At 36.8% G+C, this 19,818-nt stretch overlaps 1 protein-coding gene across 3 annotated transcripts in view; it reads right to left on the reverse strand.

Annotated features, from left to right (window-relative positions):
* The window catches only part of BBS9 (Bardet-Biedl syndrome 9), a 610,039-nt gene that overhangs the window by 222,137 nt on the left and 368,084 nt on the right, over positions 1 to 19,818 (reverse strand). For all 3 annotated transcript variants that reach the window (XM_053609065.1, XM_053609064.1, XM_053609066.1), the window contains 2 exons: positions 11,405 to 11,577; positions 7,514 to 7,666 (listed from right to left, as the gene is read on the reverse strand). In XM_053609065.1, the coding sequence (XP_053465040.1) occupies positions 7,514 to 7,666; positions 11,405 to 11,577 (326 nt within the window). The remainder of the gene's footprint in view (positions 1 to 7,513; positions 7,667 to 11,404; positions 11,578 to 19,818) is intronic.

Genomic DNA, 19,818 nt, shown 5'->3' on the forward strand with positions numbered 1-19,818 from the left:
CAACAACAAAAATAAACAAATGGGACTTCATTAAACTGAAAAGCTTCTGTACAGCTAAGTAGACAATAACCAAAGCAAAGAGACAACCTACATAATGGGAAAGGATATTTGCATATTTTCAATCAGACAAAAGCTTGATAACTAGGATCTATAGAGAACTCAAATTAATCCACGTGAAAAAAGCCAACAATCCCATATATCAATGGGCAAGAGACATGAATAGAACTTTCTCTAAAGATGACAGACGAATGGCTAACAAACACATGAAAAAATGTTCATCATCTCTATATATTAGAGAAATGCAAATCAAAACAACCCTGAGATATCATCTAACCCCAGTGAGAATGGCCCACATCACAAAATCTCAAAACTGCAGATGCTGGCGTGGATGTGGAGAGAAGGGAACACTTTTACACTGCTGGTGGGACTGCAAACTAGTACAACCTTTCTGGAAGGAAGTATGGAGAAACCTCAAAGCACTCAACGTAGACCTCCCATTCGATCCTGCAATCCCATTACTGGGCATCTACCCAGAAGGAAAAAAATCCTTTTATCATAAGGACACTTGTACTAGACTGTTTAGTGCAGCTCAATTTACAATCGCCAAAATGTGGAAACAGCCTAAATGCCCACCAACCCAGGAATGGATTAACAAGCTGTGGTATATGTATACCATGAAATACTATTCAGCCATTAAAAAAAATGGAGACTTTACATCCTTCGTATTAACCTGGATGGAAGTGGAAGACATTATTCTTAGTAAAGCATCACAAGAATGGAGAAGCATGAATCCTATGTACTCAATTTTGATATGAGGACAATTAATAACAATTAAGGTTATGGGGGGGGAGCAGAAAGAGGGATGGAGGGAGGGGGGTGGGCCCTTAGTGTGTGTCACACTTTATGGGGGCAAGACATGATTGCAAGAGGGACTTTACCTAACAATTGCAATCAGTGTAACCTGGCTTATTGTACCCTCAATGAATCCCCAACAATAAAAAAAATAAATAAATAAATTTTTTTAAAAGATTAAACAACAAACAGAATGAAATTTTAGCAAAAGAGGGCTCCTGATTACTTCTGGCTTAGAATGCTTTATTTCAGGCAGGTGATCAAATTTCTGAATTTGATAAACTTACCAAGATAAAATTCCTAATATTAAATTTACAATATAGGCAGTGGTTCAAGTTAACACTAGGAAACAGAAAACTCTAATACTGAGTGAAGAACACTCACATTAGAGAAGTATGCATTCAATTTACAAAAAGCACGCGTGCCCTGGGGAAGTAAAGCATACCAGATGGTTATTAAAAGTTGATGTTTTTATAAAGTAATAGGCCTTTTCTTCCCTTGATGTATGTACAACCCCCATTAATGTCAATTAGCATTACATACCTACATCCAGGAAAGCATACTGCCAGTGTTATAATAGTACTTTGGACTTATATATCTTGTCTAAAACTAATTCAGTTGCACAAAGCCCTGTTATTTAGATCATTATCTTTAAGGTCACCTAATAAATGCTCACTGGCCAAGAAACACACCCCAGTCTAAGGGGTTGGTACAAGATGATCCTTAAGGCTAAGATGACCATTGGTTTCTAAAATTCTAAACTGATGAAAATTCAAGATGCCAAGTCCCTTGCCATAAACATTGTGGAGGTACAATAAATATTTATTTTGAATTTTATTAGAGGATAAGTACCATGGTAAATGCTACTCAGATCGGCTTTAAGGGATCCACAGATAAGTGTGAAGAATGTGAAGACTCTCAGAAAAATGAAGTAACATGCCCACAGGCCCCATGCTGATTTTGTAAGGACTTTTTTTGCTTATCTGTGGTATAAGATATCACAAAAAATATGCATGGATCTTTTTCTTTGGCTAACCAGCTTTCATTAGTGTTTGTGTATTTAATGTGTGGCCCAAAACAACTTATTCTTCCAATGTGTACCAGAGGAAAAAAGGTTGGACACTCATGCTCTAAGCATCCTGAAACCAGAGAAATGAGTTTATAGGATACAGGAGAAAGAAAATAGCTCCCTCAAAAATACCAATGACAATCAGTCTGTAACTATATCCCATTTTGCAAAAAAGTTATTATATGTGTTATTACATGTGGTAAAATACACATAAAATTTATTCTCTTAACTATTTATAAATATATAGTTCAATATTAAGTACATTCTCATGATTATGAAAAAGTTATTTTGGTGGTCATCAAATCATAATCATAATAACACTTTTAAAAAATTATTTCAGAAATTAAAGTCATCTAAAAGAAATATATAACATTTTCAATTTTTTGTATTGCTTCCAAATATTTGCACACTTAACAATCATAGATACATCTACTTCATTATTTGTAACTTAATACATGCTATTTCATAATCTGCTTTTTCAATTACATGAAATGTTTATATTATGAGCTTTTAAAGAAACAAAATGTAATAATCATATAAAATGATAGCATATAAAATAGTAGTATTATAATAAATCTAATAATTTTCCAGCTGGAAAATTTCTTGCAAAGGTATGTAATATTTAAATAAGTAACTGGATGAATACATTTTTTTGGTGAATGATTTTCTTAGCTAAATATCCAACAGTAGAATTACAGGGCAAAAACACACAAATTCCATTTTTAGACTACTATCTCACTCTTTTTGTTTAACTTACCACTCCCCTTCATCCACAAACATGTAATTGCAAATTTCTATGTCCTCCTTTTTTACCTTTTTATAACTATCACCTTTCCAGAAATAACTTTCTTTTAGCTCTTAAGTGCTTATATGAAAAACAAGCCCAGCAACATCACCACATCACTGATAGCTCCTTGTCAGTCTATCAGCATATTTTTTACTTCCCAATGGCAATGGGGAAAGTGGATCTTTAAACGGTTTCATGACATATTCCTTTGTGTTATCAGCCAAAATCATGCTCATTTAAAAAGCCATGGACCAAAAAGCTCTTAAGCTTCTGTGTGACTTAAAATGACTTTATGTGTGTGAGTATACATATACACATACCATACAAACAAACAGAATAGAAGGAAGTTAGGAAATTTTAAGTAGGAAATTTTAATTAATTTTAAGAAAAATTAACAAACAGAAAACTCTAAACCACAAGATCGCTGTTTAAAATTATGCCTAATATAGCCTCTGTTTTGCAAAAGAGAAAAATCAGCCAACTGTCTTTCTAAAACTCTAATGACTTCCAGTCATTATATCACACATACATCATCTGACACAAACATTTACATCACAAAACATGTTCCCTCTGCTACAACAGAGGCTTAGTGTTCATTGGGAGGGGAAAATCTCAGCACACACTGAAACATAAGCCCAATGATAGAGTAAGTCTAATTTCCCCTATTTCAATTTATTCAATCAGTCTTGGTTGACTAACAAATTTACGTGAAAATTTTATAACATAAAAGAGAACTTATTTTTCAAAGCTTTTCTGCCAATAAACATTAGGATTCAATGGCAAAGAAAATGAACCTGAGTATAAGATAACAAAGTCAGCTTTTCCTTCAATACTTAAGTTTCAGATATATACAGACTGGGGTATATATCAGATATACACAGCATCCTGGGGAATGCTCCAGAAGATTCTGCTACCTTTCTGATAGGTGAATATATAATGAATACTAGATGATCATGAATATACATATACGTACATACAGCGCAAATACGTACAAATCATTTGCATGCATCTCCACTTTCTTTAACCTGATCATAATTTTGCTCAAGAAAACCAAGGATGTCTATGTCCCACCTGACAATAATTACAGTGAAAATGCCACATGATACACAAAAACATTGGCTTTGGAATATATTGCTTAGTATCTGTACAACATTGATCAAGTTTCTTAACCCAACTCAGACTCTCATGTTCTTCATCCATAAAGAATATTACTACCTTTACAAAATAACTTTAGATATTAAAAGAATAAATATTAACAGAAAAATTAAATTTACTTCAGACTCAACAGTACTCCATAAATAAGAATTTCTCTTATTTTTGTTCTTAGGTTCTCCAGAAATATATTCAGGTGATTGAGAAGGCAGTATTTCAACTTATAGTCCTAGTCTCCTCTTCACAGACTGGCCTCAGTAAAGGGTGCTCAATAGATGGTCCTGATGAAATGTGATGTGGTAGTAGATACTAGTAGAAAAAGTATGCTAATGAAAGTAGGAAGGGAATATGAGTTTGAGGATTTGTGCGAATGCAGTTTTGGGGGTTCCTATATAGAATATAGGAAATGACTTGCAGTTCAAAGTAGGGGGAAGTATTTAGCTGACCACCTAGTATATCAATACTCAGAACTATTAAAGGTAAATCTTGAAGCTAGTGACCAACCTATTAGAAATCTTAAAAGATAAAAGAGGCTACCACCCACAATAGGCCAAGAGAAGGCCAACTGCAGAATGATGTTCCTAAATGAGATGATTTTTCATGGATGATTGTTTCATTGCCATTAAACAAGATACTTGTCTCAGAAAAAAGACCATGCGCTGTCCAGAGGAGCTGTCCCCTTTGCTTCATCTTTGGGGAAGCCTACAGGTGATTTGGGGGTTGGGCAGTAAAGCTGTTCTATATTTGAACTCTGCTCTGCATCTGAATTCACAGTTTTCTTGTTATATTCATCATTATTAGTTAGTATACTCACAGGGCCAAAACTTGCTACATTATTTGAAGTACCCAGGAAAAAATAAAAATATGGCACCCTTTGTTCAAAAAATACTAAGAATTTCAAAAGGGGTACTATACAGAGCATTAAACCAAACACAGAACTCAGTCTGACAGCCCTGGACAGGGCTTAAGTGAGAAGAAGCACAGAGGACTGCTTGAGATTAGGAGTTCAAGAATAGCCTGGGCAACATAGTGAGACCCCATCTCTATAATAAATTTAAAGATTAGCTGGCTAAACCATAATGCCACCACTGTCCTCTGCCTAGGTGACAGAGTAATACTCCATCTCTAGGGGAAATAAAAAAAGAGAGAAAACAAACTGGGACAGACAAAGAAAGCATTAGTGCTTACTGACCTATGAATCTTATGCTATATTTTGCCATGTATAATGTGCACCTGTTTTGAACTGAACTTTCAGAAAAAAAAAATCTTTTGTTTAATTTTTTATTCAAATTTTTATTTGTTTATATTTAGGCACTTTTTGTATTATAAAGGAATTTTAGCATTTATTTTTAACATATTATAGTACAAGAAGGAGTTACGCTTTTAATGCATAGGCATAAATAAAAGAATTAAAAAATTTTATATAGATAAGGAATTGGTACTACCCATCTACAGAGAAGTACGTATATACATCCTTATTTTTTCCTCAAAACTCTGGACTAAAAAGTGCGTATTATACATGGCAAAATATGGTAATTATGCCAGTATGAAGGAAATTGGCAGTCTATGTTTGTAGAACAATTTACAAAGCACTTTCATGTATATTATGGAATATAAACTTTATAACAATATAGCATTAATTCCATTTTATGGAAAGGAATGGGAATTCTGAAAGGTAAGTGAATTGCAAAAGCCACACAGATAGTAAGTCATGGCACTGAATTCTAAGCCCAGCATTCTTTCCAATATCCTACTACTACTCTAGACTATCCCTCAAATTGTTAATAATTTTCAAATAACATGAAAAATTCAAAAAGTAAATGTATCATCAAAATAAACATAGTAAGCTACTTTTCATTCCCCTAGGAAAACCAATTCTGGAAAAAATCTGATTTGTCCATTCAAATTCAACAGAAAGGTGTAGGTAAGGGAAGTAGAGAGAGAGGTGTGGGGAAGGGCAACATGGGGAAGTCTTGTGGTGAAAGAGCTGTTTAGTACCTGGAATGAGACCACGTATACAAATCTACATATGATAAAACTCATAAATAAACCCTCAGAAATAAGTAAAAGTAAATTTGAATTAAAACCTGTGCATTTTATTAATGTCAATATCCTGCTTGGTAAAGGGATCTCATTGTATTATTTGTTAATGTTGCATGGGGATATATAATAATCTCATTTAAAAATCAATTTTAAAAATCAACAGAATATTCATAGCACCAACAATGATTATGAAACAGGGTAGTGGCATTGTGTAGAAATATGGAAAGATACCATGCAGATATTTAAAATCTTCATTATACTCATTCAAAGACTACAGAATAGCAGAAGTGGCAGAGTCCTCACTCATAAAATCAAACTTTGAAAACTTATTTTTTCAAGCCAGAAATAATAATTTCTAACAGTTTTTGAAGATATAATGCCTTAACAGTGACAGCCAGCTCTCTGTAGCCATGCAAATGATAAACTCAGTGGAAGGAGGGTCACAAAGAAGGAGAAAAATAGTCTTTTGAACTAGAACTTTTTGAATAAGGCTGCTTCAGAATTCTATCTCGGAAGTGGAACACATTATTCTTAGTAAAGCGTCACAAGAATGGAGAAGCATGAATCCTATATACTCAATTTTTATATGAGGACAATTAATGACAATGACATGGTGGGGGTGGGGGAAGGGGAGAGCAGAGAGAGAATGAAGGAGGGAGGAGGTAGGGAAAGGAAGAGCAGAGAGAGGGAAGGACGGAGGTGTAGTGGGGCCTTGGTGTGTGCCACACCTTTTGGGGGCAAGACACAATTGTAAGACAGACTTCACCTAACAAATGCAATCAGTGTAACCTGGTTTCTTGTACCCTCAATGAATCCCCTGCAATAAAAAGAAAAAAAAAAAAGAATTCCATCTCAAAACATCAACAGACATCACACTCATGTATAAGCTAGGAGCTTGGTAAGACAGTTAAGAGAATTACAGTAATAATTATGGGGTATACCAAGAATTGTCTAGTAATACTAATTATAACTATTTTTTTTTTTTTTTGCAGTTTTTGGCCAGGGCTGGGCTTGAACCCGCCACTTGTAGCATATGGAACCAGCACCCTACTCCTTTGAGCCACAGGCACTGCCCCCTAATTATAACTATTTACCAAGCACATATCACGTGCCTGGCATTGTGCTAGTTGCTTTCTATAAATGACTGAAAATCTTCACAACCTTGAGTGGTAGTATGTGGAAAATGATGATCTCAATGTAATTTGCCCAAAGACACACAGTTAGAAAGTGGCTGAGATTGACTTTTAACCTAGGTTTTTCTGATTCTAAAGCTTGTGCGCTATTCACTGTTACATAAGGCACATGTAAGAAATATTTGCCTTTATACTCTGGTACATGACTCTAGACTCACAGGGGTGTCCAACCTATAGTCTGTGGTCTACGGGCAAATTATGTAAGGACTGTTTTCTTTATCTGTGGTGTCATATTTTGCAAAAATTATTCATGGACCTTTTTTCTGCTCATCAGCTTTCGTTTGTGTTTGTATATTTAACATGTGACCCAAGACAACTCTTCTTCCCACATGTGGCAGATAAGAAAAAAGGTTGGACACTTCTGTGGAGGAAAAATCATATCCAGTAGTAGAAAACTGTCACTGATATTACACTGACCTGCTTGTAAGTTCCATCTAGCAAAGTGTCCAGGTGTTGGAGAGGAGCAGGTGTTTTATCTTTGAACCTTGTTAAAAGCCGACGTTGAATGGCCCGAAATTGTATGGCTATTTCAGATAAGAGTTCTTCTAATCTTTCACCATTTATCCGCAACTACAATAAAGAATGTCTTAAATTCAGGTTAAATGAACATAAAAAACATTTAAAGAAAGAATAGAGAAAATGGCAATGTAAGTTTTAAAAAGAATAATGATATATAAACATATTTGTTACATGAATACATAAATAATACCGTGAAATAGATCAAATGGAAATTTAGTAAAGGTGACCCAGTATAACTGGGGAAAAATAGATTACTTAATATATGTTCTGTGATAATTGATTACATGGGAAAAATAGGAATCACTCCCATTGTTTCCAGCAAAATCAACAACAGAGAGATCAATAGTGTAAACACAATAAAAGCACTAGAAAAGTTAGAATTTTTATATAATCTTGACATAGAAAGGCCTTAATTAGCATGAATCAAAAGCCAAAAGCCATGCATACCACTGATAAATTACTAAAATGAACATTTAATTATATGTGATTAAAAAAAAAGACCTGTAAGCAAAGTGATAAGACAATAAACTTCAGGTTATAACAGCAATAACCACAGAGAGAAAGAAGTAGACATATGCCCATCCTACCTAGAAAGCATCTACAAATCACTGTGAAAAGGACAATGACCCAATCGAAATCAGTAAGAAAAACAGCAACACTCCAATAGAAAAATGGGCAAAGTTTTACCTAAAAGTTAATACAAACAGCTCTTAAAGGTTACAGCCTTTAACCTAACAATCCCTTCTAGAAATTTATCCCAGAGCAACGACTATAAAAAGTGATGTACATATAAAGATATTCATTACAAAATTGTTCTGTTATGGTAAGATATCATTAATAATTAAAATGCCCTTTAATCGGGGAATTAGGTAAATAAAGAAGACTAATCTATAAGAGTACTAAGTGCTGATATAACATGCTATCCCACAGATGGTTAAATAAAACAAAGCAAAAATATACAGAATAGTATGTATAATATGCTAGCATTTGTTATTTTTTTAAAAAAAGAAATCTGAACATTAACATAGTTTTAACCGCACAGAATATATTTAGAAAGATATACAAGAAACTGGAGACCAAATATTGCCTCCAAAAAGGAAAGTGAGTGGCTGAAAAATGAGAATTAAAAAATCTCTTTTCACTAAAACCCATCTCATAATTAAATATATTATTATTAAAATAAATGAAAGCTAGCCAATCAATGTATGGTAGAAAAAACACTCTATGAGATCAGATCATGTGAACTGCCAATTCAACTTCATAAAACAGTAATCGACTAGTTCTGAAAAAATATTATACTCAAAATGGTCAGAAGTCAAACATTTCTGGTATCAAACCAAATTCTTTACCTTTTCAGTGCATGTATACTCCAGATACATGACAAAAACTACCTGGGAAATAGAAGTAACTTGGAAGTTGATACAATATAAATTGATAAATCAACTTCCTTTAATCCCAATTTTAGAAGGACTAAAGAAATCAAAGAATATTCTTTTGAGGAGAAAAAAAACTGTTCATTACCAAAAATTAAGTAACCAAATTAATTTTTTAAAAGAACATCAGTCTAATTGTCAATAATTCACTCTTCTAATTATATAATTTGCAACTACAATATTTTATTTCCTGAATCATCATGAAACATAAAAAAATTCAAAAGATATTCTCAAGACTCAGACACCAGCCAAGTTATCATTCCTTTGAATCCATAAATAGGCAGCAATAATTTCAACCGAATTTCAACATTTAAGGAGTACTGTGTTCATTGCCATTGATCATAGGGCCAAACACTAGAAATTATAGCAATGAGTAAAACAGACAAAAACCCCTCCCTTCATGGAGTTTACACTCCAAGGGACACTTGAATTCCAAAACCATCTTGATTCCAAATTTAAAATCTTATTAATGGATGAAAGCAGAGACGGGGGACAGAGAACATAGAAAGCATAATCACACCCCACTTAATTTATGTGTGTAACAAATGAAAGGTGCCTGTAGTTCATGGTATTCTCTAAGTCCCTCCTCAGAAAATAAGTACCTCTGATGTGGAAACTCCAGGGAGATACTAGCCAGCAAATAAGGAGGGAAAATTACATGTCACATTTATTAGTCAGTACTATCTAATATTCTGTATGTTAAATATTACAAATATGCAAGCAGTCTTAGTCTTTCTGTGGACTCTTTTTCATAAACCCCTAGACCCCAGATTTGCACAGCGAAGTAAGAATTTCTCACATTCTACACTATCCCTTAAATACCAAAACATACCCTCCTAAACTGTCCATTTTGGTGCTGTGACTGGATCAAAGGTAAACTGTCCTAGAAAATATTATCATCATAGATAAGGGAAAATAAATGTAATTTATTTAATAACGATGATTATTTATAATTGCATTACATATATATCGAAAATTTTGCCTTTATGTTCATACTGCATTAACAGAAGTCTTCATGGGTGAAAGCCAATGTTCTTAAAATGTTCAAGGGTTGACTGACAAGTTATGTGACTGATATTCCCTTTCTATCTCTGACACATAACACCCCATTGCTAATAAACTGAATGTCTATTGATTCCTTAAAAAGCAGTCATTCCCTTACCAATCCTTACTCACTTGAATGATGTTTAAAATGCTCTCAAAATTCCCCTTTTGTATTACTTTTAGAATCTGTTTATAGATTCTATAAGTAAGTGGAGTCTAATGACTCTATTTTAACACACAGAACTTTTAAAACAATGACTGTCATTGTTCCACCCATTCATAAAACAAGACCCTTGGCCATTTCCAAACACCAAATCAATCTATAAAACGATGAAGGTTTGCCATTATTTAGATACTCAAAAATATCTAACAGAGGTTGTGGAAGTCCAAAGAAAAAATGCAAAACTAGCTGGAACATATTCTTCTTAGTAAAGTATCTCAAGAATGGAAGAAAAAGTATCCAATGTACTCAGCCCTACTATGAAACTAATTTATAGTTTCCATATGAAAGCTATAACCCAATTATAACCTAAGAATATGGGGAAAGGGAGGGAAGAGCAGGGGGAGGATGCTGGAGGGAAGGTAATTGGTGGGACCATACCTACAGTGCATCTTACAAGGGTACATTTGAAACTTACTAAATGTAGAATATAAATGTCTTAACACAATAACTAAGAAAATGCCAGGAAGGCTATGTTAACCAGTGTGATGAAAATATGTCAAATTGTATTTAAAACCAATGTATGGTGCCCCATGATTGCATTAATGTACACAGCTATTTTAATAATAAAATAAAAAAAGTTATTATCAAATCTCATTTATTTAGACATTTAATTATTCAACATTTACAAAGCACCCACTGTGCCAGGTGCTGGAGAATATTTTAAGTGGTTAACCTTCATTCAGATGCAGAATTTTGGATGTACTTGTTAAAAAAGAAAAAGAAAAATCACTTTATAATTACACCTCATTTATGGCCTGCTAGAATTAGTTAGCCAAATGGCTGCCTATAGGCTCAAATAGTTTTAATGCTGGGTTATTGGTGTCAAAGGTTAAGTCACCATGTGGGAGAATTAAATCAGCTCTGTTCCAAGGCCAGACAATATGCTTAGCTCCAGGCAGCCACTCTGAAAACGTCTGTAACTGATCACAAACTGGAAAAGAGAACAGGAATGGATTCACATAATCCACCACCCAGATAACAACTTGAAGGACACAGACTAATAGAATTGCATGCGAGAATTCTTCTATAGCATCTATTTTTTCCATATATTTAAGGATTATATATGATATGAATTTTAATCATACACACCTCAAAATGATGATCAATCAACTCAAAATATTCTTGGAGAGGCATAGAGCCAGAAAAAGAACAGGCAAAATCTTTGATTCCCTGCTTTTCAAAATATTCTTGAAGGCGAAGAGTAAGTTCATTTGTTATAAGCCAAAGATCTTCAAACTGTTCACTCTGAATGCGGTATCGTTCTAAGAGAGAAAAAATATTTAAGGAATAATGCTTATTCATACAATTACAGCTGAAACTGTATAATTTATCACTATCCCCGACATGAGTACTATAAGGATAAACATTTCTTTTTTTGTAACACTGAGAAGATTATATTGGCTTTATAAAAATACTTCTGCTTCATTATTGTTTTTTGCATCAATCACTCAATTTTCAAATCGAATTCCAAAGGTAGGTGGTCACAGTGGCAAGTTTTAGGGTATGGTTCTTTTTATTATCTGTTCTTCTGGACTTGGTTTTAATCTCATAGACCCAAAGAAACTTATTTCTCTAGCACAAATGGAAGTCCAATATACACCAGGCACTGTCTAAAGCACTTACATACACTTTCTTTTTTAAACCTCAACGCCATATAGGGGAAATAGTATTATTGTCATTTTAGAGAAAAATAAATCCATTTGCAAAGTTTAAGTAATTTGCAAAGTCATCCAGCCATTTAGTAACAGAGCACTGGAACTCTACATATTAATACAAAGATTAATTATTAAATGATTCACAAGATTGCATCTCTCTGAATTTACATGCAAAGACTTAACAACTATGTCTGCAGTTCAGTAGGCACTTAACCATATATAGCCATGCATTCTTATCTAACATCCCAGGTGACTATAGTCAGTCCTTTCAAAAGGATTATACACTTCATGAACTCTAGGATTAAGTCCTATATTCCACTTAATTCATGATTTACTAAGCATCTATTATATTATGCATGATGTCATAAAGAAAGAAATGTTGGGAGTACAGAAATGAACTCAGTCTTCTTGCTTAAGGAATCTAAAGTCTAGCTAGGGTAGCATGACACAGGGGCATTTAGAATACTTGTTTATATGCTGTCATATCATTCTCCAGTCCTCCCTACACCTTAGGCTTATTCTATATACTGACTTTTGTCCATAATGCTTATAAGACATTTTGCTCATGTCTCCTCATTAAAGATAGTAGGACTAATGTCACAGAAAACAGCTTTTACTTTCCCTTGTAAATGTCATTGAAGTTGTAATGCTTTCAAGCACAATTATAATGGAGTAGAGACAGAGAAGTAGAAGGGAAAATGGTGAAGATACAGTATAATATTAGAATCCTCTAAACAAAGGCCAAGAACATTGGCACATGTCTATGATCCTAGCATTTTGGGAGGCTACGGTAGGAAGATCAATTGAGGCCAGGAGCTCAAGACCAGGCTGGACAACATGAGAAGACCCTATCTCTAGGGTCTTGATAAAAATTAGCCAGGTATTGTGATGCAGACCTGTAGTCTCAGCTACTTGGGAGGATAAAGCAATAGGATCACTTGAACCCAGGGATTCAAGGTTGCAGTGAGCTGTGATTGTACCACTGTACTTCAGCCTAGGTGACAGAGTGAGACCTTAAAAGTAAGGTCCAGATGAGGGCGGAGCATGATGGCGAACAGGACAGACGTGTAGCCCACCTCTCCCAAGCTACCAGGTGAGAGGAAAGGCGGTCTGGACCTTCCCTGGGTGTGGATTATTGGAGAGGACAGACAGCTGGAGATGCCCAGCGAACTGGCGGTTTGCTATATATGAGGGGTAATTTAAAAATCACAGACTCTGTTGTAGAGACTCATCCCTGCTCGGCCATGCCGGCCAGCAGGCCCCTCCACCACGGAGGTCAGCAGCTTGTAAATGCTGACAAAATCCAATTGACAAGTAATTAATCCTGAACTGAGGAAGGCATCCGAAAGGAGAGCCACTCAAAACCACAGGGAGCTGGGCAAACTGTTGGACAATTGAAGGGAAGGGATCCTACCCAGGAAACAGACATTTTGAACTACCCAAAAGGGCGGGCACCTTTCCCCCAGGTGTTGGAGGGGGCTGGCAGTTCAGGCTGCGCAGCGAACTGGCAGACGCCCATCCAAAACTCTGAACCATACAACTCAGAATAAATCCCCCGAGCGCTCCGACCACGGGAACGGCTTGAAGCCTAGGACCCGGCTTTGGCTCCTGGAGACGCGGAGCAACTGAAGTTGCAGACCGGCTTTGGCTACTGAAGCCCCGGGAACCAGCTACAGGAGATACCGCGCAAACTCAGCACCACTCCCCTTATGGTGGATTGCAGTCGCCAGTTTGCGGGGGAACCTGGGAGCAGAGTGGAGGGACTTAGGAAGCGTGGACACCTGCACTGAGTGGGAGGGTCGGTCACAAGTGCTGTCCGGAGGAGAAAGGCCGAGGTAACACAATTCTTAGGTGAAAAACATTTACGGAAACTCCAAAATGGCAATCCGCCATGGAAGGTGGTTACCATGGTAACGGTATAAACTGTAAACCAGGTATTCAGCGCCACCTGGTGTCCAGAAAGTATATTGCAGTATGAATATATTCCTATGAAAGTTGATCCCTACAGCAGACATATAGACATTTATAGGTATATTTCTACCACAAGAATATTTTTGCACTTGGTGCCTTTTTTGATTTGTTCTGTTTTGTTTTGTTGTTTTGTGTTTTTTTTTTTGGCTTTCGTGGGTTTTTTTTTTTTTTTTGCTGTTGTTTTCTTTTTGTCTGATTTTTCCTCACCATTTTCTTAGAGGAGATTTCGATAATTTCTTATTACTACATTTTATATACATATATTTTTTATTTCTATGTCTTCTAATTTTAATTTCTTCTTTCTTCTCATTTAACATTCCTTCTAACACCACTTTTTTCTCTTTTATTTCCTTTCTTTCAATTATTTTACGATTATCACTATTTTTATTGCAGTTGTTCTTATATTGCTGTTGTCGGGGCTATTGCTTGTATGTTTATGTGTTTCCATCTATCTCTGTATCTATGGGTCCATGTGCCTGGTAATCTTTGTATCTGTTTATTTGTTCATTTGGTCTCAATGAGCTTGGTGTTACGACCTATAAACCTGAGCTCCTAAAACCCCCCTCCACTCTCACTCCGTGATCTGGAGACCTGCCCCCTCAGGAGTCCAGATTCTTGGCTGAACTCTCAAGAGGTGTACACAGCACCTGGACTGCAGCTGGCCAGTGCTGACTCTGTAGCAAAGGAGCGAGAAGACAATGGTCGGCTGAGAGGGAATTACACTGGAGCGGTGGTGCCCCGAGGTGCAGAGCAACAGCCATCTTCAGCAATAACAAGGCCCACCCCCAGATATCCCATAGCCTCTCCTCCTGTCTTCCTGGGCAACCAGATGAGGCTGAGCATCTTCTCAGATGGCAACCACCATGGAACAGACCTGGGACTGAAACACAGGCCCCGTGAGTAAAGGGTTTTCCTGAGACGGTACCGACCTGGGTGGAACACGGGAACTAGAAAACACACCCGCAGAGCCGGGAAACTCCCAGGGTGGGGCTGATCCAGAGAACCGCTCTACTGAGCCTAAGACGCACCTGGCCCATAGGGGATCACCAGCTCATAGACAAAGGAGGCCAAGAGGCTACAGCCAACAACTGATCGTGCTGTGAATACAAACCCGCAGGACTAAAGACATGGGCTAAGACACAGGTTCTTGGAAATCAAATCAGCCTTTCCACTGCAGAGGAATCTGGCAAGGTCAGAAACAAACTCCCACAGGGTTGTTCCCTTCACCCAGTAACATAAACTAAGGATGAGGCTGGAACTGAGTGAACACCTCCAGCCTCCATCACGTGCCCGAGGTTGACAGGCCACACCACTCCCTACTGGATAAAGACAGAGAATAGCAGCGTAGTCAAGCAGACACAGACCCTGTGACTTAGGCAGGTGCAAAGTCCTGGAGTATCTGCTTACTGCAGACAACTGACTGGGTCACAGCCCTGTGGGGCTAGCAGAGACTGGATGTGACAGAGCTGCAAGAAGGGAAAGGAGGCATCAATCTTCCCAGACTGATGTATTTACTGGTGGCTCTTCCTGACTCCACGCAGCACTGGAGCAAGCCATTTTAGAGCAGTCACCAGACCCGTGACCCAGTTCCCAGGGACCTCTTGAACTCTCCCACCCGAGGCAGCGGCTGACTGAGACAATTGACTTGGACCTTCTGAACTGAATCACTCACCCGGGGACTATCCAGGTGGTGCCCTGGGTGTGTGGTTGTAGGAAGGTTTGATTTTCCTTTTCCATTTGTTGCCTGTGGTGGGTGGGGTGACTAAATTGCTGGTATTTCTCCACAGCTGAGACTTCAACCCAGAGTAACTGTTTCACTAGGGTCACATAGAAACAAGCTGAAAATAAGTCAGAACCACTTAGCCCCTCTACACAAAACGGGGCCCCAGTTTCTCAGGCCACAGCACTGTACGGGTCCTCGATAAAACGCCAGAGGAAAATCAAAGGGAGTAAAACCATCATGGGGCGGAATCTGCGGGAAAACTCTGGTAACATGAATAACCAGAATAGATCAACCCCCCCAAGGAAAGATACGGCAGATGTAATTGAAGATCCCATTCACAAACAACTGGCTGAGATGTCAGAAATCGAATTCAGAATTTGGATGGCAAACAAGATTAACAAAATGGAATTAGGAATTTGTGGAGAAATTCAAAAGCTGTCTCAAGAATTTAACGAATTTAAAGACAAAACCACGAAAGACTTAGACACACTGAAACAAGAATTTGCAGCCCTCAAAGATATGAAAAATACAGTGGAATCCCTTAGCAACAGAATGGACCAAGCAGAAGAAAGGATCTCCAACATCGAAGACAAAGCCTTTGAATGCTCCCAAACTCTCAAAGAGGAAGAGAAATGGAGAGCAAAAATGGATCACTCACTCAGAGAGCTCTGGGATAACTCGAAGAAGGCAAATATCCGTTTCATAGGAATTCCTGAAACCGATGAAGTGGCCTCACTGGGTGCAGAGGCCCTTCTGCATGAAATTATGAAAGAGAATTTTCCAGACATGCCTACAGAACCTGAAATTCAGATAGCAGATAGCTTCAGAACCCCAGCACGACTCAACCCCAATAAGACATCCCCCAGGCATATCATAATTAACTTCACTAAAGTTAATATGAAGGAGAAAATTCTCAAAGCTGCCAGGAGAAAGAAATCTATTACCTTCAAAGGGAAGAACATTAGAATGACTGCAGATCTCTCTGCTGAAACTTTTCAAGCCAGAAGAGGGTGCTCATCAACATTTAATCTCCGCAAACAAAATAACTTTCAACCCGGATCTTGTACCTAGCTAAACTGAGTTTCATTTACGATGGAGAAATTAAATACTTTAATGACATACATATGCTAAAGAAATTTGCCATAACTAAACCAGCTCTTCAGGATATTCTCAGACCTATCCTCCATAATAACCAACCCAATCCTCTACTACAAAAGTAAACTCACTCAGAAACTTCTGATCAAACTCTAACTTCCACAATGGAAAAAGGATTAAAAATGCCCACTGGACTTTCAAAAACCTCAATACCCCAAATTTCACCAAACTTATCAATGCTCTCCATTAATGTGAATGGCTTAAACTGTCCTCTAAAGAGACATAGGTTAGCTGACTGGATACAAAAACTCAGGCTAGACATTTGTTGCATACAAGAGTCACATCTTAACTTAAAAGACAAATACAGACTCAGGGTGAAAGGATGGTCATCCATATTTCAGGCAAATGGTTACCAGAAAAAAGCAGGAGTTGCAATTTTATTTGCGGACACAATAGGCTTTAAACCAACAAAAGGAAGGAAGGACAAAAATGGTCACTTTATATTTGTTAAGGGTAAGACTCAATATGATGAGATTTCAATTATTAATATATATGCACCCAACCAGAATGCACCTCAATTTATTAGAGAAACTCTAACAGACATGAGCAACTTGATTTCCTCCAACTCTATAATAGTCGGAGAATTTAACACTCCCTTGGCAGTGCTGGATCGATCCTCCAACAAAAAGCTGAGTAAAGAAATTCTAGATTTAAATCTAACCATTCAGCATTTAGATTTAGCTGACATCTACAGAACATTTCATCCCAACAAAACTGAATACACATACTTCTCATCAGCCCACGGAACTTACTCCAGAATCATTCACATCTTAGGTCACAAGTCTAACCTCAGCAAATTTAAAGGAATAGAAATTATTCCATGCATCTTCTCGGACCATCATGGAATAAAACTTGAGATGAGTAACAAGAGGAATCTGCATACACATACAAAAACATGGAAGTTAAATAACCTTATGCTGAATGATAGCTGGGTCAGAGATGAGATCAAGAAGGAAATTGCCAAATTTCTGGAACAAAATGACAATGAAGACACGAACTATCAGAACCTCTGGGACACAGCAAAGGCAGTTCTAAGAGGGAAATTTATAGCACTGCAAGCCTTTCTCAGGAGAACGGAAAGAGAGGAAGTAAGCAACTTAATGGGACATCTCAAGAGACTGGAAATGGAAGAACAATCCAACCCCAAATCCACTAAAAGAAAAGAAATAACCAAAATCAGAGCAGAACTAAATGAAATTGAAAACAAAAGAATAATACAACAGATCAATAAATCAAAAAGCTGGTTTTTTGAAAAGGTCAACAAAATAGATAAACTGTTGGCCAACCTAATCAGGAAAAAAAGAGTAAAATCTCTAATCTCATCAATCAGAAATAACAAAGACGAAATAACAACAGACTCCTCAGAAGTCAAAAAAATCCTTAATGAATATTACAAGAAACTTTACTCTCAGAAATATGAAAATCTGAAGGAAATCAACCATTACTTGGAAACACGTCACCTTCCAAGACTTAATCAAAAACAAGTGGAAATGTTGAACAGGCCCATATCAAGTAAAGAAATATCATCAACCATACAAAAACTCCCCAAAAAGAAAAGCTCGGGACCAGACGGTTTCACGTCTGAATTCTACCAAACCTTTAAAGAGGAATTAGTACCTATACTACTCAACCTGTTCCATAAGGTAGAAAAAGAAGGAAGACTACCCAACACATTCTATGAAGCAAACATCACACTGATCCCCAAACCAGGAAAAGACCCAACAAGAAAAGAAAATTATAGACCAATATCACTAATGAATATAGATGCAAAAATATTCAACAAGATTCTAACAAACAGAATCCAGCAACACATCAAACAAATTATACATCATGACCAAGTTGGTTTTATCCCAGGATGTCAAGGCTGGTTCAATATACGTAAATCTATAAATGTAATTCAGCACATAAACAAATTAAAAAACAAAGACCATATGATTCTCTCTATGGATGCAGAAAAAGCTTTTGATAACATCCACATCCATTCATGATTAGAACACTTAAGAAAATTGGTATAGAAGGGACATTTCTTAAACTCATAGAGGCCATCTACAGCAAACCCACAGCCAATATTATATTGAATGGAGTTAAATTGGAATCATTTCCACTCAGATCTGGAACCAGACAAGGCTGTCCATTGTCTCCATTGCTCTTTAACATTGTAATGGAAGTTTTAGCCACCACAATTAGGGAAGAAAAGGCGATCAAGGGTATCCACATAGGGTCAGAAGAGATCAAACTTTCGCTCTTCGCAGATGATATGATTGTATATCTGGAAAACACTAGGGACTCTACTACAAAACTCTTAGAAGTGATTAAGGAATACAGCAGTGTCTCAGGTTACAAAATCAACATTCATAAATCGGTAGCCTTTATATATACCAACAATAGTCAAGTTGAAAAAACAATTAAGGACTCAATCCCATTCACAGTAGTGCCAAAGAAGATGAAATACTTGGGAGTTTATCTAACAAAGGACGTGAAAGGTCTATATAAAGAGAACTATGAAACTCTAAGAAAAGAGATAGCTGAGAATGTTAACAAATGGAAAAATATACCATGCTCATGGTTGGGAAGAATCAACATTGTTAAAATGTCCATACTACCCAAAGCAATATATAATTTCAACGCAATCCCCATTAAGGCTCCACTGTCATACTTTAAAGATCTTGAAAAAATAATACTTCATTTTATATGGAATCAGAAAAAACCTCGAATAGCCAAGACATTACTCAGAAATATAAACAAAGCAGGAGGAATCACGCTACCAGACCTCAGACTATACTATGAATCGATAGTGATCAAAACAGCATGGTACTGGCACAAAAACAAAGAAGTAGATGTCTGGAACAGAATAGAGAACCAAGAGATGAATCCAGCTACTTACCGTTATTTAATCTTTGACAAGCCAATTAAAAACATTCAGTGGGGAAAAGATTCCCTATTTAACAAATGGTGCTGGGTCAACTGGCTGGCAACCTGTAGAAGACTGAAACTGGACC

This window comes from Nycticebus coucang, chromosome 11 (genome assembly GCF_027406575.1).
Source record: "Nycticebus coucang isolate mNycCou1 chromosome 11, mNycCou1.pri, whole genome shotgun sequence".
In the NCBI taxonomy this organism is placed as follows: Eukaryota; Metazoa; Chordata; class Mammalia; order Primates; family Lorisidae; genus Nycticebus; species Nycticebus coucang.